General features: G+C 40.3%; 1 protein-coding gene across 1 annotated transcript in view; it reads right to left on the reverse strand.

Moving 5' to 3' along the window:
• Window positions 1-2,768: 2,768 nt before the first annotated feature.
• FIG4 (FIG4 phosphoinositide 5-phosphatase) overlaps window positions 2,769-24,699 on the reverse strand; it is a 128,975-nt gene continuing 107,044 nt past the window's right edge. The window contains exon 23 of the mRNA XM_058566477.1: window positions 2,769-3,118. Within this exon, the coding sequence (XP_058422460.1) occupies window positions 2,941-3,118 (178 nt within the window). The 3' untranslated portion in view covers window positions 2,769-2,940. The remainder of the gene's footprint in view (window positions 3,119-24,699) is intronic.

The following is a 24,699-nucleotide window of genomic DNA, read 5'->3' on the forward strand; positions in this document are numbered from 1 at the left end:
GCCAACCCCAAGGGCACCTGTGAGGCACATTGTTTTCCAAAAGGAGAAATCACTTCTGACTCAGCACCTGGTAGATTCTAAGAAGGTGAAAACTCACTGAGTTGGGGAAAAAAGCTTTACAGTGAAACATAAGATATAGGATGTTTTTTGAACTCTCCACCCACAGAAATCCAACCAAAGTTGGAATCTCATGTTCAAGTGGCAACTAATTTATTCACATGTAAGTGAAGAACAAAGTCTATCTGAATTCTGAGAGGAGTCATTTTTCTATGGAGAAATGGATTTCACATAAAGTAATTTCAATCTGGATCCACAAAATCTAAAATTAAAGTTAAAATCTTCTGAGGCCAGCTCACAGTTAGTGGATTTTGCCTCATGACAAAAGAATGATCTTTCAGGCCAGACCATTTGTGCAGTAGATGCTTCCAGCCTTCCCAAAAGCATGACAGCTGTGCGCAAGCTGGAAAAATCCAACCAAGACCAAAGCACTTCTAGGTTTGACAAAATGGGACATGGCTTCCTCTGTTTTAGTGTCTTGATTTATACAAAGTGGCTTTAAGAAAGCATGTCTCCCCCACAATCACACACACACTCCTAGGAGGTCACACTGTATTTTAATGTGAACGTTTTCACTTTGCTCTTAGGTACGATAACATGGTCAACAAAATTTTATTTTGTAGGATGTCATCATTATTTGCTGATATTTCATTTTATTATTTACTGTTTCAAGGTTCATTCAGATTGTTTGATTTAAAAAATTAAAATCTACAAGGCCCAGATGAAGTAAGAGGGCTTCTCCTTTTCAGTGACTGGGGCATGGTCAGTGGAAACGTGGCCTTGTTCTGAGATGATGCTCAGGTGCCAGGTTAGCAAGTGGTGGTGATTACACATTATCAGTGATCTTATTAAGCTATATTTGGTGAATATTTACTATGTGACAGACACCATGACCAATGCTTTATAGGTATTATCTTATTTCTCTCAACAATGCTCTATACTAGAGGAGAAAATGGAGGCTTAGAGACACTGAGTGATTGCTCAGAGTCCCACAGCCACTTGATGGGATGGGGCACAGCTCATGTTCTTAACCATTACATGTTTCTTCCCTTTGCGTCTGAAAATTAGAGAAGCGTCTCTACTTTCTAACACATACTCGCTTTTTAGTGTTTTCATATATACATTCACTTTGTTTACATGCTCCCTGAGGTCATTAATCTCTTTCTAGAGGCTAAATGTTATATCCACTTTGCTATCAATTTGTAAGGCCTTCCTTGTACAGCTAAAGTTGATGTAATCTGAATGAATGGCAAAATTAATAGTTCAGATACCATCTTGTAATGTCAAAATCATGTTAATCATGTTTAAGCAGCTGCCTTAAATCGAGAACACCAGGGTGTTTGTAGTAAAAACACTGTCGTTGCCACCACAACTAACCACCACCATTGCATCAACAGCAACTATCTATTTACTGAACATCCTTTATAAGCTAGGAACCATGGCTACATGTTTCACATACATTACCTCTAACCTTCACAATACACCAACAAAGTAGGCATTATTATCCTTACTTTACAGCTAAAGAAGGTTACGAAAGAAGACCTAGATTCCAGGTCTTCACAAAGACTTCATTCTTATCATAAGGAGATGGATCCCAAGAAGCCATGTTAAAAATAAACTTTAAAAATGAAGATCAGTGCTTGATCTATAACTTGACACCTCCCCAGCAACTTGGGATAATGCTTTGACTTAGGAAGACTCGGTTGAGATCTCGCACACAGTAGCAAGCTATAGTGGTAAATATCTAAACAGGGCCAACACAAATTTCCTCTTACCTATTATTTTGTCATTCTCTAATCCTGGTTTTATGATGGCATCAATCAAAAATGTTTGTTAATTAGGGGTTTAATTTTTATCTGCAATGTAGAACCTTCCATAGAACCCCAGAATCTTGGCCTTGGAGATACCTTAAAGGTCATTTAAGCTGATACAGTTTTCCTTCTCCCATTAGATCGCTTGGTTTTCTTCTCTATTTTATTTATGAAGAGGGAGAACTGAGACAACTTGTAAAAAAAAAAAAAAAAACGCATAGACATAATGAGATCAAATCATTTGTGTTAAACTGTCAGAAAATGCAGAAAGTTGTCCATGTTATGTTTGACTATATGGACAACAAACCATATGTGCACATGATGAGTCAACCCTGACCGGACATGTCAAATCATGTAACACAACTGCACACCACAAAAGTTACACAGACTAACAAATTTTTAATGTTTTATTTTGATATAATTTCATATTTATAGAAAAATTATAAGAATAGCTCAAAGAACTCCTGTTTACTCTTTCTCAGATTTGCCAATTATTAATATTTTGCTCCATTTGTTCTTTTTCCCTGAACCTTGGAGAGCACTTTGTTGACATCTTCTTTCTTTAATCCATAAATATTTCAGTGTTTATTTCCTAAGAGCTGGGGCTTTCAAAGTAATAAATTTTTAATCAAAACACAAAGCTAACAAAAACTCTCAGAATAAATAAAAAAAATATGTTAACTACAAAGAGAAATACTCTGACTTCATTTTGCACAAGAGGAATTTTTTGGTTTGTTTTGCTTACTGTGATGCTCCCAGACCCTACGTAATGCCTGGCACACAGCAGGTGCTCAATAAATACCTGTTAAGTTATTTTCTTAATGTGATGGTGTGATACCATATTGACCGCATTTCTAAATACAGTATTTCTAAAATAAAACAAAGGCAATGACAGTAAAATAGTCAGTCATTTCTTTATTACCTATAATTTGTAATTTGCCAGTTACAAAAAGAGGAAAAACCTTCAGATGTAAAGGACTGACAGGAAATTAAAATGAGACAAAACAGATTAAAACATAAGGAAACTGTCTTGTTGGCCCCGCTCAGGGCCAGCAGGGGACCTGCTCCCCCCTCACAGGTAGCGGTTTCTGATGTATTCTCGGTACATGGAGGTGTCTTCTTTCCCGAGGGGCTGCATGATACCTTGACTGGCCTGGATGTGGGCTTGGAAGATCTCTGTAGATTTTCTGTCTACTCTTGGAGGCTGAACTTCATAGATGTTGTCTTGTGAGAAAGCTGAGATGGGCATTCTATAAAAAGAGAAGAGAGGGCTACATGAAAGAAAATAAAGTGAAGGAACACAGGGAGCTGTGGTCTCGTGTCCAAGAGCTGCTGACCTTGAACGTGAGGGGTTAGTAGTAACAAGTGGCTGCAGTGCCCTCCCCTGTCCTCTCTCGCTGGTTTCCTCCTCTGCCTGGAGTACAGCTGGAGTAGCATCTGCCCACGGAGCCTTCCCTGAAGCGCAGACCAGGCAGGCGCCCCTCCTCTGTTCCTGCAGCCCCGGGGACACCCATGTCTGTGCACCCATCTGCCTCCCTCATATGACTGGAGGAACTTTAGGTGGGGGCCATACAGACTTATTGCTCCTTGGCACAGGGCAGGCACTCAATCTTTTCTTGTATATTGATTTTGTATCCTGCAACTTGACTGAACTTGTTTATTAGTTCTATCAGTTATCAACAGCATTTACAAGGAAGATTTAGCAGGAATCAAAAGTAGGGGAGGCTAATAATTCCTACCCCACGCATTGAGGAGAGGAGTAAATGAGTTTACATGTGTAAAGTGTTCACTTACCATAGTGCCTGGCACACTATACATACCCAATAAATGTGAACTGTTGTCAACAACTACAGGTGTGTAATTCCTCATCTGCAATTCTGAAATCCTAAAAGCTGTAATAACCAAACATTACTTTGCTGGTAAAACCTGACCCAATAGAACTCATTTGGTGGCACATCCTAACCTCAACTGACAATATTCATCCCACTTCATGTGAATATTAACGTGTTTAATTATCAGACAAGGCCTCAGATCATGGGGATGTTATTAGAGGGAGTATGTACCATCTTGTTCTGCTAACACCCCCAAAATTCTGAATTCTGAAACACATCTGGCCTCAGGCTTTGGATGAGGGATTGTGGCTCTGCAATAGGCACTTCCTTCCTTTCTGGGGTGATTTGAAAAGCACCCCAGAGTTTCTCTACTCAAAAACATCCCTCCATTCCCACCCCACCTAGCCTGCCATAGTGCTGGAGATTTGGGGAAGGCGCTGTCTCCAGAAAGTCCTTGTCAAAATGCAGCTAGTGTCTGACACACCCTCTACATCAAAGATTGAGCACCTACTAGTTATGACATCCTTAGCTGGGGGCAGGCCCTCAAGGGATGAGTCAACGAAGGGAGGCGTGATGCAGAGTGAGTAGGTGTGTAGAGTATGCGTGGAAGGTCAAGAGGAGGCCACTGATAGGGGAGGATGGTAAACTAAAAAGGCATTGTGAGGGATTGTGGGTACAATGACTACACACTCCACCACTTAGCCCAGGGCTGGCCCTGCGAGGTGGAGGGCAGTTCTCCACACCAGGGCACCAACAGAACACAGAGAGAGAAGATCTGGAGAATCTATTCTGCTGGGCTAGGACCTAGCCTTGCTCATGTGTATTACCAGAGGAATCAGGAAGGCACCCTGGAGGCCTGGCTGTTTGGTTACCTGGGACCCTGGAGCGGGGGGGGGGAGATTCCCTGCCGTCAGAAGCAGAACTGGACCTCAGACCCGGCTAGGTCTGAACTTGGAATGTCAACATTTTGAGGGACACTCGGAAGTGCAGACACACAAGGAAAGACAGGAGTTGTACAGTAACACTTCCCATCCTCATGGGATGTGTTACAATTAAACATGGGTCTTTCTTACTCTCCCAGAAAACAGTCAAGGCAGCTCACCGTACTTTGCCTTTATCTAGAACACTAACACATTCTCCCATGCCTGGAGACTCTGCATTAAACTGCATTAAAATAAAATATAGCTGGAGGTGGAATATTCTTTCTGGAAGACAACTTCAATTGTTTTCACCTCAGGGTAATATATTTCAACTCAAATTTAGTACAAAATTTATGAAATACTCCCACTTTCTCAAAGCACTCTAATAATTTCACATAATCTTTGAATGTATCTTTATTTAAGTAAACAGAAAAAAAAGGATAAAGTGATTTATTCAAAGTTAAGAAAATTAAAGACAAGGTGAAAGAATCCTGAGATGTCTGAATCTCCATTTGTAGGCCAGCCTGGCACCAGCGCTTTTCTTCCAAATACAAAAATTCTGGTTATTCTAACGTCTCTGGCTAACGCATCATAATGGTGAATGGTTAGGATGACTAATATATGAACTCTTCTTCTCAATTTTCCCTCACAAAAACATAGCAACTCTACAGTCACTTACATACTTCACAGTGAGATGCTTGAATTCTTTGATGGTTGATAATACTCAGGGTCAACCATTTTAACCTGAACCTTTCTAAAGGAGGCTCCATTAGCATTTTTAGAGACTGTCATCAGAGCCGGCCATAGCAACTCCTCCTGAACCACACCATCTACACCCGTCTCCTATCTTCCCCTTCTCCAATCCCTTTTACATATATTATCTTACTTAATTTTCATACCCATCTTGGAGGCAGGAAGCACAGAAATTATACACTCCATTTTACAGATGAGATGTTTAAAGTTAATTTTAAAATGGGACTAATGGTTTCCGTCCTGTATTTGAAGCCAGACCTTTGCCCAGAACCCTGGGTGCATTAATGAAGACCTCCCTGGCAAGGATCACACCAGACATCCAATGGATGTAGGAAGATACCACCTGGGAACTAAACCTTAATGCAGCTGAGAAAGGGAGAATGCCAAGTCACCAAGGCATTGTCGTATCCTTCAGAGGCGTCAGCTGAATACAGAGGTGGGCAAGCTGTGGGAGGTAACAGGACCAGGGCCCAGCAACTGCCCAATGATGTAGGGCCGGGACAACCACAAATGGGGCCACAGACCAGCCATTTCCACCTAGTGTCTTGGGTTCCTTATCAGTAAATCAGTCAGGAGTCCTCACCCTACTTCTTGGTAATCTGCTTCGCTGCCACGTGGAGTAATGGGAAACCATTACAAACACTCTAAATATGAAATGTCAAGCATCAGCCTTAAATGGTATCAGACAGAGTAGCAGGTGGGTTTAGGGTTCCAACACCACCTCACTATGGTATCAAAACAGTGTAGGGAGAAGATGCATCAACTACCCCTTTGTGCTTTTTATTCTTCTGGATCAAAGTCTATTTTAACTAACAAAATTGCAATGTTAAAATGATTATCACTGGATTTGGGCCAGAAAGAAGCTTAAGACATACCCAATATTGTTGGCATGATCAGAAAAAGGAGCAGGAAGAAACAGATTCACCAAGAAACCTTTGTTTCCTCATTCTCCTCAGACACCAAGAAGCCAGTCACAACGAGCTCCTCATCCTCCATGGCAGTGCTTCTCTCCCCAGACCAGCAGCATCAGCAGCACCTGGGAACTTGGTAGAACTATAAATTCCCAGGCCCCACCCTAGACCTGCTGAATCAGAAGCTCTGAGGGTGGGGCCCAGCAAAGGTGTTTAACAAGTCCTCCAGGTGATTTGGACACGTGCTAAAGTTTGAGAATCTTTGGTTTAAGGAAACCAAAATGTACCTTAAATGCTAAATAAGATCTTATTTGTGGTCAATCAGCAGCACTGACATTTTTAAACAGGAACTTTCTTCTTTTTTTTTTTGCTGAGGAAGATTTGCCCTGAGCTAACATCTATCATCAATCTTCTTTTTGCTGAGGAAGACTCACCCTGAGCTAACATCTGTTGCCAATCTTCCTCTATTTTGTACATGAGCTGCTGCCACAGCATGGCCAGTGACAGATGAGTGGTGTACGTCTGTGCCCTGGAACCAAACACGGGCCACCAAAGTGGAGCACACTGCACCTAACCACTAGGCAACGGGGGCTGGCCCAGGAACTTTCTTTTTAAATGATATACTACCACTAACCCTACATTGAGAAGGCATAATTGAACATTTAATTATAAAGCTATGAGCAGCAATATTAGATCCACCACACATTTCCCAATGAGGAGACACTTCTGATTTCCCCGTTGGCTAACACATTTCCAAAGTGGGAAAGAAATACAAAATCTTCCAAGACCCTCACAGGGCCGCTGGCCAGCACCTTGTCTCTGAGGGCACTGGAAGGAGACAGAGGTAAACCCAATAACACTTCCAGTACTGCATGGAATGGTCTTTTTATTAGCTTAGATGGCATCTGTTTCTGGATGAAAAGCCTGGTATTTAAACACTAAATGATGTGGAAATTGAGACTACTTTCTTTTATTCATTCCTGCAGAGAGAGCTGGCTTATTACTGCACTTTCACGGTGGAAAGAACACTTCCACGTTTCTCTCCTGGCCATAAACAGAGGGATTTTTTTTTTTTTTTTCTCCAGCTTCTCCTCATAGCCCCCAAAGAGATAAGACCTATTGCCTCCAATTCAAATGCTAGTAGTATTTCTGGAGATAAAATATTATAATTACAAATTTTCAGGCTCATTTCTTTTCATCTACAAAACCTAGTTGCATCTTCAAGGAGGGTTGGGTATTTCCCCTCAAGGAATGTTACAGTCATATTTAGAATAATTTATTTGCCAGCTCATTTATGGGCTGCTTAACCCATACTGCTCGGTGCACTCAAACACGGAGGACGGATGACAGCCTTAACCGCAGCTCCCCTGCACAGAAGAGAAGCACTTCAGGCAGAAATTCACTAGACACACTGCATGTTTATAAAGAAAATGCTTACTGGTGACCTTTTATGCTCTTTTTTAAATGTAATATTACTCACTTGGTTATAATATGACCATGTCTGATAATAACAGTATCTCACATTTGAATGCACAACTAATATTTGAGACTCTTTTAAAGTTTAATTCCTGTTGAGGCATTTTTTCTGACTAATATATTGAGTCCCCAATAAACATATGTTGATTTGACAAGAAAATATTAAATTGGTCAGATTGAAATGTCTTCTGAATTTAGTAACATCATGATGATTTGCAGTTGGTGATAGAAAAACTAGATGATATTTGCATAATTTCAATAGTTTTATATATGTGATACTTTTCCATATGTTAAAATCCTATGCTTTTTCCATGATTAGCATTTTGGCGTTCATCAAACCCTATGTGGCACTTCCAGAAAATTTAGGGATGGTTCTAGTCACAGAATATATTTCCCTTCCCAGTGATCCCTTCTGCTGCTACCACAAGCTCCAAGTCTTTTTTCCCAAAGTGGTTGTTTTCCCAAATGATTGTTGGTCATGACTGAGTCACGGAATCAAAAGAATATTATACCCAAAGAGGGCTTTACAGAAGACTTGGACCAAACCCCTTATTTGAAGACCATGGTTATCATTAGGTCCTTTCTCCCATTACTTCCTCTACTTTCTGGAAGAAACTACAACTAGGGCAGGTGCAAATCGATCAGATGCTCTGGTCTCTGGAGCGAAAGCTCAGCAAACGCCTTAGGAGCACTAGCCCTTGATGATTATTCCATTTGTCTTTCTGCTGGTTTTGTAATTTCTATTAGGAAATAATAGCCCTTATCACCTAACTGGCAGAGGGGTCTATGGTACACATTGCTGAGAAATGATTTTCTCTCTTTCTAGCCTTTAATTTTGCTCAGACCTCTAGCCCTCAGCTTGTGGATGCCACTCTAACATTGTTCGTGACCGTCCACTGCTTCTCTTTAGTCCCCTTATCAGGCTGTTTGTATCTTTCCAACAAGGTACTCAGACATTGAAGCCTAGTCATGAATCTATTCTTCCCAGATGATACAGTAAGAATGCATTTGCCTCTTTCTGTTAAAAAAAAAAAATCAAGATAATGCTGCCTATTACTCACACTCTGTGCATAAATATAGACACCTGAGTCCAAAATGTAGCTCCCAAACTGCACTTGTCCAATATGGTAGCCACTGGCCACACGTGGCTATTTAAATGTGTATTTAAATTAATTAAAATTAGAATTTAAAAATTAGTTCCTCAGTAGCACTGGCCACGTTTCAAGTACCTGATGGTCACATGCAGCTAATGGCCACTGGATTAGACAGTGTAAACACAGAACATTTCCATCATTATAGAAAGTTCTATTGGACAGACTGTTTTAGAACTTCTTTCCTGTTATTTTTTTCCTCAGAAATTCTGGGTAATTTTATGGCTTTCTAAGCCCATTACCCTAATATAACATGTCTCTACATGGCATTTATCACTATCTGACCATCTATTTACATGTTTATATACCCACTAGGATGTGAACTCCATTTCGATCATCTCTTTATCCCCAACGCCCAGAAGAGCATCTGGATTAGAGTAAGTGCTCAATAATTATTCACTGAATGAATGAATGATGTCTGGTTAAGGAATAAGATTTTACCTTGGGTTCCTAAATTCAGAACCTGAATTCAGTGTGATTTGGATTACTCCAGACAATAGAGCAGCTAGGAATTCCCCTCAGAAGCCTTGCTCTTAAGTTCCTTTCCTCAGATAACCCAAGGATGGACAAGGAAACTGAGGGGAAGCTGGAGCGCTTTCTAGGTGGGTAAAGCTATCAAAGCAGCTCAGAAAACAAGGGTAAGGCAAGAGGGGTGTGTTCTCATTCCTCTTTAGAGGCGAGAAAACAGTGACTCAGACAGATGAACAAATTTACTTCACGGGCTGAAATCAAGAGGAACGTGTCAATCTTTAAATCACCTCTAATAAAACAAAACAAAAGGCAAAATACATCCTTATATTCTGGAATCTTAGATAGCAGGCTCTGCCTGTACTTACTTTTACATACCCTGTCACGCCAATCGCAATGTTGGAAATATGCCTGAGTACTCAGTATTATTTGCTGCCTTGCCCTCTAGGGCACTTTCAGGTGTCTTTGGTAGATACATACGATATCACAGAGTAAAGGTGGCAGGCTTGAGGGGCAAGCACTTATCTATATATTGGGAAATTAAACTATGTTATTCGCTGCTGATGACATTCTAAACATCACCAAGGTAAAGAATAAATTAATTTCCTTTTTATTCCTGCTAAAAGGCAGCAATATTATTATACACACAAAATTCTATGAATCTAATACACCATCCCCAACAAAGTCCAATTATTTCAGTCTTATTATGCCATCGAGAGCTAATGAAGATGACACAGAATAGTGAACAAATCTGCTTCCTTCAAATCTAAACATTTCCAAATCCTTTTAATAGCTGCTACTATAATGGGATGACTGGACTGTCCTCCAGCAGAGACACTGAAAGGGAGGCTGGAAATCTCACAGGCAGATTAAAATTCATTAAAGAGAAGAGGATAACAATGCCAGGCCCTAAACAACCCACCATTAGAAGGAGCAAAGGAGGTGATGAGAAGGAAGTGAAGAATATAATCTGTGATGATGGAACATAAAATGTGTAATCTCACAGACCAGGGGTACAGAATGCTCTATCTGTATATAAGCCCCTTCAAAGGCCCAGCAATAGGGAATCTCAACTCCTTAGAGTAGACTAGGTCTTTAGAGATTTTGATAGGAGAGGAGTAGGTGGCATTTTGGTTATGGAGAGAGCATGAGGACAGCAAAACCCTTATTGTGTGTGTTCCTCAAATACTTATCTGCCTTCAACCTGCTAGGAAGCCATGTCAATGACAGGCCAACCAGAAAGGCACTGTAGCCTGACAAAAGTTGAGGATTTTATGCCTAAGCCTAAGCAACATCAACAACACAGCACGATTATTTATAGAACACAATGACCTTAATATAGCTCAAAAAATTTATGCATTTGTAATGCCTAAGGCTGCTAAACTCTATCTTTTGAAGACTCATTTGTCATTTTTCATCAAATCGACTAGATGAAAAAATAGCACATGTATGTGTAGACACACACGCTATGTATACAGCCATAATATTTATATATAATGTATATTTATGCTTATATACACATATATGTATTCTTTAAATATAATGCTGAGAAAGGGGCTAGATATATATATTTCAACCCTCCCCACAAAGTGACGCATTTCAAATGAGTCCATGTGAACTCTCTTTTACAATGTCCATTCTATTGTGCAGATACTGGAACAAAAGTATAGTTGATGATTGTATGGGGAAATGGAGCCAATAAATCTAGATAACATATTGTAACATTTACTATTTCTTGGACAAAATTGAAACATCTTGTTCTTAAAATGTGATTTTTTATTAAGGGCTATAGAGGCTGTTATAAGCTTGCCAGAGTAAAGTTTCTGGTTAAAATACCATTACATCATTGCTATACATGTATGTCAATTAAATATAAAAAACTACCAATGCTTACCCAATCATGGAAAAACTACCGTGCTTTAGCTCTATCAATGTGTTTCACTTTCTTATTGTAAAATAAAACAGATACAGATACAGAAAATCACACAAAACAAACACAGAGAATTATTATAAGGTGAACACCAACTAGGTCAAAGAACAGAAATTTTGGCAACTAGCCCAGAAGCCCCTTACATGTGCCCCATCCCCATCACAACCTCTCCTTCCCCTCATAAGTAGCCACTATCCTGATTTCTACAGTAATCATTTCTTTGCACTTTTTAAAAAAGACTTTTTCATTCAAGTGTGCATCCCTAGACTCTAGTTTAATCTTGCCCATTTTCAAAAGTGTGATATGCCTTTTAATATACAGATTCTCTCTCCTTTCTTTTCCTTACAATTTATCCGTTGAAGAATCCAAGTTGTAGAGCTTCTCTCAGCCTGGGTTTTGAAGATTGCACATTCAAAATGCAGTTCAAAATGTTCCTCTGTCCTTTATATTTCCTGCAAGTCAGCAACTGGATCCAGAGGCTGGGTGAGAATTTGCTTCAATCGCTTTGGCAAGACTATCGGTGGTGGTGTGCTGTTTCATCATGAGGGCCATAGTGTCTAGTTGTTTATCTTTTTTGATGTTAACAGCCATTGATGCTCAAATGCCTAGATCCATTAATTCACTGGGGACTGCCAAATGATAATTAGCTTGTTTCTTTTTCATTTATTAGTTGTAACACTTGTTTAAAAAGATGCTTTCCCTCATCTCTTATTTGGTTACCCAGTGGTACAATTCATATGATTCAAAGTGTCATCTGCTTGATTCCTTCCCTTTATTTGCTAGTTTTCCAGATAATGAAATGGTTTCCTATTATCCTTCTAGACTGACCAGATTTTTAAAAAGAAATCATTACAAACTCACGGACTTAAACATGTTTGATGAGCTCCACTCTACTGCAATTATTATTTTTATTGAAGTTCAAATTGTCCTATCTTTGTCCAGTGGGAGCCTCTTCAAGTTCACTCTGAGTCCTCCTGATATGACCCTAGTAATGTTTAATAGCTTTCTTGCTAACTGGATTGACAAGATGTTCCAGGTTCATTCTGTACATTTCCCAACACAGACCTGGAATCAGCTATTTCCCTCGGAAGCTCTGGGTCCTGTTAGTGAGGAACTGGTATTTTAAGACTACAATGTGGGCACTAAGAATTCTCATTGTTATTGGGCCATTGTATATGGGCATGCCTGCGCATATATGTTTGTGCGTGTGTGTATTCCATGCTGAGGAGAATCCTGCTTCTCAGGGACAAAGAGGATGACAGAATTAGAATAGCCCATGATTATTTATTTGATTTATCCCATACTGAACATACATCAGCATCAGAGTAATGATACTAATACTACCACCATCAATACGACTACTGAAAACGCTTTATTTTTGCATATGTTCTCCCTATTATCCTCCCAATTTTTTCAGAGTTGTATTATATCCACCTCGTTTGAGCATATAGCCATAACATACTATACCCTCTCCCTTTCAATCCTCATTTTAGTTCTGTAAGTAACAAGACATTGACAATTCACACTGGTCTTTATGTCAATGTCTCTCTAGCCATTTTGATTGTCTGAAGCTCATTCTCCACCATATTCCACAAGAAGGGCTCATGGGAACAATACTCTCTGAGTTCTTATTTGTTGATAACAGTTTGTCTCTGCTTTTATACTTAAAAGATGTGAAAATGATATCCTTGGCTCACATTTTCCTTCCTTGAGAATCCTAAATATATTACTTCATTTTTCTTCTTCTGACATACAGTGTTGCATCTAAAAAGGCAGATGATAATCTAATTTTTTCCCTTAAAAGTCACTTTCTCTTTTTGTTTAGGATTTTTTTTTCCTTTAAAGTCCAGTTAAATTACTATACTGTATCATTCTGGGTCACTATCTCGGGTATGTGGTGTGCTCTTTCAATACGTATTTTCAAGCAGTTTTTTATTCCAGAATTTTTTTTTTTTTTGGCTTTACAGTTTTTAGTATTTTTTTCTGTTACCTAGATTTATTTTTCTTCTTCAAGACTTCTATTATCTATCTTAAGTCTTCTTTGCCAATATTTGACACTTTCTCTTAAATCTTATGTTTTTCTTCATTTCTTTTTGAATTTTAAAGTTTTGTATTTTAAGCTCATCTTCAAATAGGATGCTTCAGTTTTGACCTCTTGCATTGACTTGTCTTTCTGGCATGATTTTGTCATCTGTAAGGATGTTATTCTGCTCTGTCTTCTTTTGTTCTTCTAATAACTTTACACGAGATTGAACCTTGATACTTTTCTGCTGCTCCATTACACAAAATTAGTTTTCCCGAACCTTTAGAAGGAGGTGTACTTCAAGAGAGCTGGACTAACTTGACAGAACTGCCTCTTTGGTTGTTTTTGTGAAGTGTTCAAAGCCATGGCAGCTCGCTTTCTGAGATTTCCTGGACCTCTCCCTTTTCCCCGCTTTTATCCGGACTTTCTCCTTCCTTCATGTCTATCATCATTGTCCTGCTCCACTGTCCCGCTGCACGGTCAGCGACTTCTCCTCAGACGGGTTCCCGGCCTGGAAGTGAGCTTTGACTGTTTGGTTTCAAGAGTTTGTGTGGCCCAGGCTGCCTCAGCTCCTCTCAGAACTCACTGAGAACCCCTGGCACTCACCTACTATTGGGTAAAATCCCTCCCAGTTTCAGCTGCTGTGCTCAAGTTAGCCCACTGTGCTTTCTGGTGCATTCCTGGTAGCTGTCCTGTCCTCACGTCTGTTGGATGCCCCGCTCTTCCCTCTCCTCTTCCTCTGTACAAACACTGACCCCATGCAGGTCTTGCGGCTGCTGGTGGTTGGCCTCCACCACCTGCTCATACGTGGGGATCTGTGGAGATACCTTATCATGTAGTTTTGAGGTAAATACTGTCTATGGGTATTTGGTTTTGCTACCAGTTGTTCTGTTTTATGTGACGATTTAGAGATTTTAAAACTAAGTTGCTGCTGTCTTCTTCCCAGAACTGACCAGGCTTGTCTAACTTGTAAAGTGTATTTTCCACCCATCCCCTAAGCTGATCCCTAAATTTGAATATATAACAATATATTGTTGCCTGTGTGGCTCTGCCGTCCTTGCTGCTGAGGGAGGCACTGCCACACTACCGCTACCCAGGGCTGCTCTCGAAGAAACTCTTCTCCAGCTCGACTCCCACTTCTACTCCATCAGGACTTCTCCTCAGAGCCAGGTGCATACTGCAGTGTCCAGATCTGGTTGCTGCCTTAGTGACGCAGAGACTTAGGGGAAGTGGAGAGGAGATGGTAGAGCCCTTAATCTTGTGGTTCATCTGCTTCTGGCTAATGAGGCAGTGCCTATATGGCAGCAGAAGTACAAGGAGAGTTAAGAAAATTAAACAACAGCTGCCTATCAGCTATACTTTTATTGCAGCTAATGGAAGATGGCTAGTATACCAGTTAGATTTGGGTCATGAGGCTTGATGGACAAGGGAGTCCTTCCAGATGGCCACCCAAGGACCTTACTTCACTAACCGGGCACGGTGCTTTCACCATTCTTGCCTAATGAAATTTGATCGCTGCTAATACAAATGGCAACTGTATGTTTTCCATTCTCTCCCTTTCTGAATGAAAGTTTTAATTTTCCTTTGCCGCCATTGTACATTGGGAGCAGACAGGCAGACTTTCTGTGTATAGGTCACTAGATTACAAGAAGCCTCATCTGGACCTGATAAAGAGAGCTGCACAAAACCCAGAGATCCTGGACTTTAAATGGAATGCAATAACTTACGGGGGAAGGAGTGAGTTCTACTTATAACAAGAGGAGTATGCATGGATAACTGGGTAGCTTAGAGGGGCCAATTGCGACAGATAACATGAATTAGATTCCTGAATATCCACTTGAACTCCCTTTCTAGTGTGCACAGGCTGAAAAGCAAAAAATAATATCCCAGACTCCCTTGCAATTTGGGTTCAAAATGTGATTTATGTTCTACTCACTGCTTATATTCACAGGAGGCTTTGATTTGGAACTGAGTCATATGGAAAGAAGCAAGATGTAGGGTATCTGTTTTGCAGACTGTGGCAAAGGCGACACGTGCTTGAGTTGGCCACTGCAGTGGCAGCTTCCTGATTATAGCTGAGGTGGCTGGTTTTGTAGCCAGCAGCTACCGTGATAGCTTCCTGAGGAAGGCAGATGCAGCAGCCACTCTGAGGGTTTGCCATATGGTTTTGGGAGTCGCTCCTGGAAGCTTAGTCTAGAGTCTGTTTCTTCAGCCCTCCAGTGATTCTGAAAGCCACTTAAAATCCTATAATAAATCACTTTCTATTTAATTTACTTAGAGTGGATTATGTTTTCTGCAACTGAACTCTCACCAACATAGCCAGCCAATGAGCAGAGCATTTACAGCTCCAGCTCCCTCTTGCTTCCCCCAGGAGCAGGCGGCCAGGTTCCCAGGTGACCTCTGCTCCTACAAGGGTCTGGCAGGAAGGGGACACTTCCAGCAGTTGGCACATGTATGTTTGCTGCCCAGGGAGACAGAGAGGACAGTCCACCACAAGCACATATCTGAGTGGCAGTGGTGGTCCTTTTTATGTTTTGGCCGTAGCCATTATATTTTTATCGGTCCAGGTATGGCAGAATGATACTTTTTTTATATTCTCTCTGAGAACTGTAAAATAAAAATGTCACTTGTGTATTTAAAAGAACTTTTGGTTTTAGAGAAATGAAGTAGGATGATTTTCAGACCTGAAACAGGTAAAATGCTTCCAATTTAGGGTGCAATTTATAAAATGTATTGTTTCCCTCCCATTTGTAGGACATATTATTTATCTTAGTATAAAAAGAAATGCAGTTTTTCTGTTTCAGCTGTGTTTATTATCACAAACACCGGGGGAGCAGTCAACGCTATCTGGCTGCATTGTTTTGTAGGCTGTAACTTGAACATTTCAGCTGTTGTTTAATGAGAACACTTGGCTCTGAGCCACAGGCAACAGGGACTGGTTATCCTACACGGCTCTGGGTCTGTTCTGCCGAGAAAGGAGAGGTTGCACAGGTAGCACATAACAGCTGTTCTCAAAGGGCAAAGAATGTGACTTCATCCCCCAGAGTCATCCTTTCTCCCTGTCTGTGCGCAGGCCCAGACCTTCCCTCAGGGCAACTGGTCACCAGACATTTACACAGTAACCTTTGGGAGCAATCTGTCCCTTTTGTCCTCAAATTTCCTGAAACAGCGGCAGCAGTGGCCTGTCACTCCTGGAAACTCAGACCAACGGGTGGCATAATGGCCATGTGTCTTATCTCCTACATGGAGGTATGACACCCTACTTATATTCTTCATGCCCATTCGGATATTTTCACCTTTTTCTGATGATTTACAAAATGCTACCCACCATTGAGTTTGCCATGTCACATCATAACATCTCTTATACACTGTATCCTTTTTTTAATAAACCTCTAGAACCTCTTCAGATTTACAGAATTATTGTGCAAAGGACAGAGAATTCCCACATATCCCACATCCTGTTTCCTCTATCATTATCATCTTCCATTAGTATCGTATATTTGTTGCAACTAATGAATTGATATTCACACGTTATTATTAACTAAAGTCCCTACTTAGTTTTGACCTAATGTCCTTTTTCTGTGCCAGAATCCCATCCAGGATACATTACATTTAGTCGTCATGTCCCTCTTGGCGATGACAGTTGATTTTCCTTGTCTTTGATGACCTTGATAGTTTTGAAGAGTACTTAACCTGCATCTTTTCAGAGTTGTTCTTCACTTTACTAACAACAAGAATCAGAGAAAACTGTCTTTTGGAAGGAGGTATCAGTAGGATAATGAGCCTTCAAAGCAAAACCTAACCATCCCGAATTTTCGGAAAGACTCACCTCTGTCAGTATTCGTCTGTGATGGAGTGTTGGGTGCAGTGCCCAGTGGATATTTAGACAGCTGCTGAGGGAAATCCTGTGGAGGGTTTGGTGGAGCAGGGGTTCCCCAACCTGGCTCATCATTACATTCAAATGGAGAATTTTATAAAGCACAGATTCCCAGGCCTTAGCCCAGGTGTACTGAATCAGAATCTCTAGCAATAGGGTCTTGAATTCTGTATTTTGTATCCCTTTTAAAAAATGATAATAATGCTAATTATGTTTTTAATATAGAAAATTATAAAACATGGCCCATAATCTGTCAGTATTATTACTATAAATAAAAGTATACATGTAGAAAATTTAAAGAGTAACCAAAAGTCCAAAATGAAAAATGAATATCTCCCTATAATCTATTTAATCATTTTCTAGGGACACTTTGGTTACTCCCTGTTTTTATTGTTGTCTTTTGTTTGCTTTGGGATTTGTATTTCAACAAGCTTCCCAAGATATTCTGGTGTAACCAGAAATTTGGAACCCACTACTACAGAAGAAATTCAAAATTCACCTGTGGGGGAGCAGAGTGCCCCTTTCGGTGCTGACATCCCTTATAAAATCATAAAGCCCTACTCTTCCTCTTCCTCCCCTTGCGCAAGTCAGCCCTAAAACCATAAGCGGGGGCAGAGTGAGGAAAGACAGCCTGTGACAGCCTTTTGGGTGTCTGAGCCCCAATGGGGTAAGGAGGGTATCCACACTGGGAGAGGACAGCTTGGAGTGGAGAATCAGAGTCCCAGAGATGAGGAAGGTATCCCTCCAGATGACAGATCCAGTGTCGGGAGTTAAGGCCTGACTGGGTGAGGAGGGCATCCACGTGTAGGGGCAGCCTGAGGCGGTATGTCGGAACCTAAGCAGGGCAAGGTGGGTGGGGTATCCATGTGGAGGGTTGGCCTGGGGCCCAAGAGGATGAGGAGGGCATTCATAAGGGTGGGTATCTCTGCAGTGGGAGCCAGAGCCTGAATGGAGGGCGTCCACTTGGGGGAAGGGGTGGGTGCAGTGGTGATGGGAGACTGGTTATGTATGGGGGGATTGATCAAACAAATAAATATAATAAGGGTAATGGGAGCCAAGTTTTTCACTGTTGGAGAAGGAAGTCACTAATACGGAAAGAGAGAAGGACAGAATAAACTCTGAGTATCCTATAATTGGAAGCTATATATCAATTTACAGATTCAAATATATATATATCCATATTTTATTTATTCATATTATATTTACAAAAACATACATTTATATTATATAGTATATATAAAAAATATAAAAAAAAAATATATGTAGTATATACTTGTGTATACATATATGTACATATATATTTACATATACACATCTGTATATATTTACATATATATGTAAATGTGTGCATGTCTTTTGAATGGGCCTGGGAGCCGTGACACCCCAATGGCACACCTAGTGCCCAGACCTTTGGCTTTAATGCCATTTTCCACTAAAAAGAACCAGGGATCCTTGGATAAATGACTGATTTCAGGGCTGGGGCACACAAAGAACATGATGAGCTTAGAACATCTTGTGCCAGAAATCAAGGAAGTGCTCAAAGAATGATGAGGACATGTCCAAAGAACACAGAAGCCAGACTGAAGGGACTCGGGTGAAATTTGGGACAATTTGAGCATCAAAATAAATAATGATAGTAACAGATTATATCCCAATGAATAAAATAGGAAACCAAGATCTCATACTGAGAAAAATAAACGAAAGAATTGAAAGTTTGATGAACAAAGGAATATTTACATAGTTTCAAAGTATCTCCCACAAAATATTCATTAATTAAAAGAAAAAAAAAACAGCAACTTTACAGAGGAAAAGTCCAGAAGATATCACTTTAATTAAGGGATTGAAATAAAGATCATTAGTAATGGGAGGAATTGAAATTGTGTGCCACCTGATAGGATGCAATGAAAAGAACCTACCCTCACTTCTGTGATATTCATCATGTACCTTCTGCCTGTATTCATCATGTACCTTAAGCCAACAAACATTTATTACATCACAGATTCTGGGGGTCCAGAATCGGGGAGTGGCTTAATTGTATCATTCTGGTGTAAGGTCTCACAAGAGGTGAAATCCCAGCTGTCGGCCAGGGCGACAAGCCAACTCAAGGTTTAATTGGGGCTGGAAATCCACTTCCAAGCTCACTCAACATGGTTGGCCGGCCTCAGTTTCTCACTGGCTGCTGGCTAGACACTTCAGTTCCTTTCCATGCAGGCCTATCCACAGGGCTGCTCACAATATGAAAGCAAGTGATCCAAGAGATTACTTTTGTAACATAATCACTTCTGCTATGTGCTTTTGGTCACAAAGATCAACTCTAGTACAATGTGGAAGAAGAATGCATAAGGATGTGAGTAACAGGAGGTGGGACCAATTTGAATGCTGGCTACCACACTGCCAAAGATTCATAACCTGAAGATAATCATGACAAACCCACATTGAGGGCCATTCTACAACATAATTGACCTGTACTCTTCAAACTGTCAAGGTCATGAAAATCAAAGAAGAATGAGGAACTGTTCCAGAATGAAGGAGACTAAAGAGACATGACAACTAAATGCAATGTGATGCTGGACTAGATCCTTTAGTGATTAAGGACATTATTGGGACAACTGGCAAAAAATAGGGGTGGTTCATTTTTCTGTTGTTGAGTAGTATGAGTTCTTTATATATTTTGGAAATTAACCCCTTGTCGGATATATGATTTGTAAATACTTTTCTCCTAGTTGGCGGGTTGTCGGATCTATGATTTACAAATATCAAAAAAATGAACAACCTGATCAAAATATGGGCAGAGGATATGAACAGACATTTTTCCAAAGAAGATATACAGATGGCCAACAGGCACATGAAAAAATGTTCAAAATCACTAATTATCAGGGAAATGCAAATCAAAACTACAATGAAATACTACCTTACACCCATCAGAATGGCTATAATTAACAAGACAAGAAATAACAAGTGTTGGAGAGGATGTGGAGAAAAGGGAACTCTCATACACTGCTGGTGAGAATGCAAACTGGTGCAGCCACTATGGAAAACAGTACGGAGATTCCTCAAAAAATTAAAAATAGAAATACCATATGATCCAGCTACTCCAATACTGGGTATTTATCCAAAGAGCATGAAATCAATAATTCAAAAAGATTTATGCACCCTTATGTACACTGCAACATTATTCACAATAGCTAAGATGTGGAAGCAACCCAAGTAGCCATCAACGGATGAACGGAAAAAGAAGATGTGGTATATATAAACAATGAAATACTACTCAGCCATAAAAAAAGACAAAATCATGCCATTTGTGACAACATGGATGGACCTTGAGGGTATTATGCTAAGCAAAATAAGCCAGACAGAGAAAGACAAATACCATATGATTTCACACCTACGTGGAAGATCAACAAACACATAGATAAGGAGAACAGATTAGTGGTTACCAGAGGGGAAGGGGGAGTGGGGAGGGGAAAGGGGTAAAAGGGCACATATGTATGGTGACAGATAAAAACTAGACTATTAGTGGTGAACATGATGCAGTCTATACAGAAACTGATATATAATAATGTACACCTGAAATTTACACAATGTTATAAGCCAATATGTCCTCAATAAAATAATTAAAAAAAAAAACTTGAATGGGGTGGGAGGATTAGCTGGTAGCAACGTATTGATGTTAATTTCCTGATTTTACTAGACTGTATTGTGATTTTGTAGGAGAATGTTCTTAATTATAGGAATTACCCACTCAAATGTTAGAGAGAGACAGGACATCAGGTCTGCAACTTACTCCCAAATGGTTTCGGGGGACAAATATTCTGTAATTGCAACTTTTAGATATGCTAGAGATTATTCCCAAATTAAAAATGTATATGAATTATAAAGACCTATGAAAGAAATATAAAATTGTCTAAGTTAAGATAGAAAATTCTAATTCTATTAGGTAGAATTATATGATGCTGTTGTTTTTGTAGGTCAAAAATGTGTGAACATTGGTAATTTCATATGATTCAACTGAATATAAGAACATCTCAACAAACTAATCAACATCAAAGATAATGAAATTATGGACTTCAATAAAAATGCAAAACAATCCACAGTGCTCTTCCAAGGATTTCTCTCCTGCAATTACCCACTCTTCATCCAGCATCCACCTCTCTGCAGACCCCCTTCCATCAGCACAAACAGAAGCTTCTCCAGTAACTCCTATCTTAGAAACGATCCCTTGATTTTATATTCCCCTCCAGATACATTCCTATTTTTTTGTATTCCTTTATAAGCCTTTTTTGAAAGAATGGTTTTTATTCCTCATGTCCTCTTACTCACTTCCCATTTTTTTTCTAAACTCAGTCTAAATGGGCTTGCAAAGCTACCACCCATAAACATTTGCTCATCAAGGCCATCAACAATTTTCCTGTTAATTTTTCTGTATTCACCACTGCTGCCCACTCCTTCCTTCTCTTGAAACATTTTCTTCTCTTGACTTCTGTGAAACCACACTTCTCTTGAGTTTCCTCCTATTTCCCTCTTTGCTTTCACTCTTGCCCTCTACAATTCATCCTCCAGAAAGCACCAAGAGTCATCTTTTAGAGATGTGAATCAGAGCACGCCACTCTTTACCGAAAACCCTCCAGCGGCTTTGCGCTGGACAGAGTGACGGCTAAGCTCCTGTGCAAGGTCCTCTGAGATCCGGCCCTGCCTCTGCCTTACTCCATCCCACAGCACATTCCTCTGCGCCTCTCACTCAGCCTTCCATTTGCTTCTCACACAGGCCAAGCTTGCTCCTGCCCTGGTCTTTGGACATGTTCTCGGTTTCAAACACTCTTCCCCACTCATCTCAGGGCAGATGCCTCCCTTGCATTCAGGTCTCAGCTCAGACATTAACTCCTCAAAGAGACTTTCCCTCAAAACCTAAACCAGATCCCGACCCTTACCTGCCCAAATCACTCCCTCCCATCACCCTGGTTTGTGTTCTTCAGGGCATATATCCTGATATGAAACTGTCTTATTTGTTTATTAGTTCAATGCTCGTCTGCCAATCCTAGAACATAAGTGCTCTGAGGGACCCTGTCAGTCTTGTTCTTTACTGTATCTCCAGTGTCGAGAACAGTGCCTGACACACAGTAGGTGCTTAATAAATATTTGGTGGGTAAACGAATTCACCTACTTTTGGTTTAGCCAGCCCTGGTGGTCTAGTGGTTAAGACTCAGTGCTCTCAGTGCTGTGGCCAGGGTTCATCTCCTGCTCAGGGAACCACACCACCCATCTGTCAGTTGTTGTACTGTGGTGGCTGCACGTTGCTATGATGCTGAAAGCTGTGCCACTGGTATTTCAAATACCAGCAGGGTCACCCCTGGTGGACAGGTTTCAGTGGAGCTTCCAGACTAAGACAGACTAGGAAGAAGGACCTGGCCACCCACTTCCAAAAAAATTGGCCAGGAAAACCCTATGAATAGCAGCGGAGCATTGGCTGATATAGCCTGGAAGGTGAGAGGATGATGCAAAACAGACCAGGCAGGGTTCCGCTTTGTTGTCCACAGGAACGCTAGGAGTCGGAATCGACTTGGTGACACTAACTGCCTGTTTCAAACTCCTCATGATCTCCAGCCATCAGATGTCTCATGGCTGTGATAATGATAGTTACACATTCTAAGAGATGACCTTCCTTCCAAATCACCTTGTCCAACCTCAGATCAAATGAAGAAACTCTCCACAACATTGCTGATAAAAGGTTATCAGCCTCTGCTTGAGCACTCTCAGGAATGGGAGAACTCATGGCTCTTAACAATGGAATGTTTACATGCTATTTGTTGACAGCTATATGTGTTGGAAAGATTTTCTCTCCAGTGACCCTAAATCTTCCTCCCTATAAGTTCCACTTAATAGTCCCCAAAGCAACTTTAAAAAGCCCTGCTTTTTGAAGCCGACAGTGATTCAAATAATACTTGGGGAAATGATCACATGACTTCTAATTTCTTTGCTCTGAGATAAATGCTCCCAGCTATCTCAACATTTTATGTGACATGAAAAATTAACCAACACTGAACGTAAGAAAGGTCTGCAAAACGTGAGCAACTTGGTTTTAAAAAATAAAACCTTGCTAAGCATCTTATCTGAAAAATAAAATGTAAGAGTGCCCTTGGGTATTCAGAGAAGACGGTCTCATTTCTCAGGACTGTCTTTCTGTTCCCTTAATAGCCGCTTCCCATTACAGTCTTTCTGATACAGAGGGAACTGCAACAATCATACAGCCAGGCCCATGAGCATCTTTCCTGAAACCAAGATTTATCTTTTTCAAAACATTTGCGGCTCTATGTTCTCATTTCTGAATAAATGTTACATTTTAGTAAGATGAGAGAGAATTCTTGTGATATAACTGTTCCCAAATGAGCTTTGTGGCAAGGGTTCTTTGTTGAGGGCATTAAATAATTTACTCTATGAGTGAAAAAACAGTTTGGATCTTACTTCCCTTTGGGCTTTTACTGTGTGTGTAGTGCAGGAGGAAAAACATCTTTTGTGGTTAAACAGGTCACATTCTAGTGCATATCTGTATCCTTCCCTGTGAGTTCCACAATAGAGAAGCACTCTATAAATATTATTTAATGAATGAACCAACGAACCAGCGGAACTCAGAACCAGCGCTCTAGGCCAAGCCCTCACTTTACAGATGAGGAAGCATCCGAGTTATGAAGATCTTCTACATGATAACACATTTCATTATACAATATCAAAAACTCACATTTGTTAAGCTCACTACCAACCGCATCAGAAAAATCTTTAAGTATTGTTTACGATGGTGGACACAAGTTTTCTAAAATTCTGATTTTGGCTTGATCTAATTTTATCACTGGCAACAAATACCTTAAAATTGTTTTCCTTTAAGTGACAGGCTTACTTTGTTCATTTTTGAGAAAGTGTCTGCCAAGAACTCAAGTCTGAAGAACCATAGTTTGTCTGTAAGTCATTATTTCAATTGGTGTTCCATGAATAAAGTGATTAGTTCAGCTCACAACTTAAGACACTCTCACAAGTGCTTTTCCTTGAGACAACCATAGTATTTTGATATGCAACAGAAGTGTTTTATGTGTATTTCCCTTTTTCTCACAAAGAATACTAAAAAGGGTTGATATGACGAATTCAAGGGTTGACACTTAAAAATTTTTCCTGCCTCATCAAGGGCTTACTTAAGCATAAATGGCATTTTTTTCTTTCATCTCACTCTCTCTTTTTTTTTTGCTGTGAGTATGTAGCAGTGAAGAAAATGATCACCCCTACCATTTGGTGCCACCATCTTGATCCTCCAGACCCACTGAAAGGGTCTTGGAACCCGCAGGGGTTTGCAGATCACATTTTTTTTTTTTTTTTTGGTGAGGAAGATTGGCCCTGAGCTAACATGTGTTGCCAATCTTCCTCTTTTTGCTTGAGGAAGATTGTCCCTGAGCTAACACCTGCACCAATCTTCCTCTATTTTGTATATGGGATGCCATCACAGCTTG

The sequence above is a fragment of the Diceros bicornis genome, chromosome 23, assembly GCF_020826845.1.
Source record: "Diceros bicornis minor isolate mBicDic1 chromosome 23, mDicBic1.mat.cur, whole genome shotgun sequence".
Lineage (NCBI taxonomy): Eukaryota > Metazoa > Chordata > Mammalia > Perissodactyla > Rhinocerotidae > Diceros > Diceros bicornis.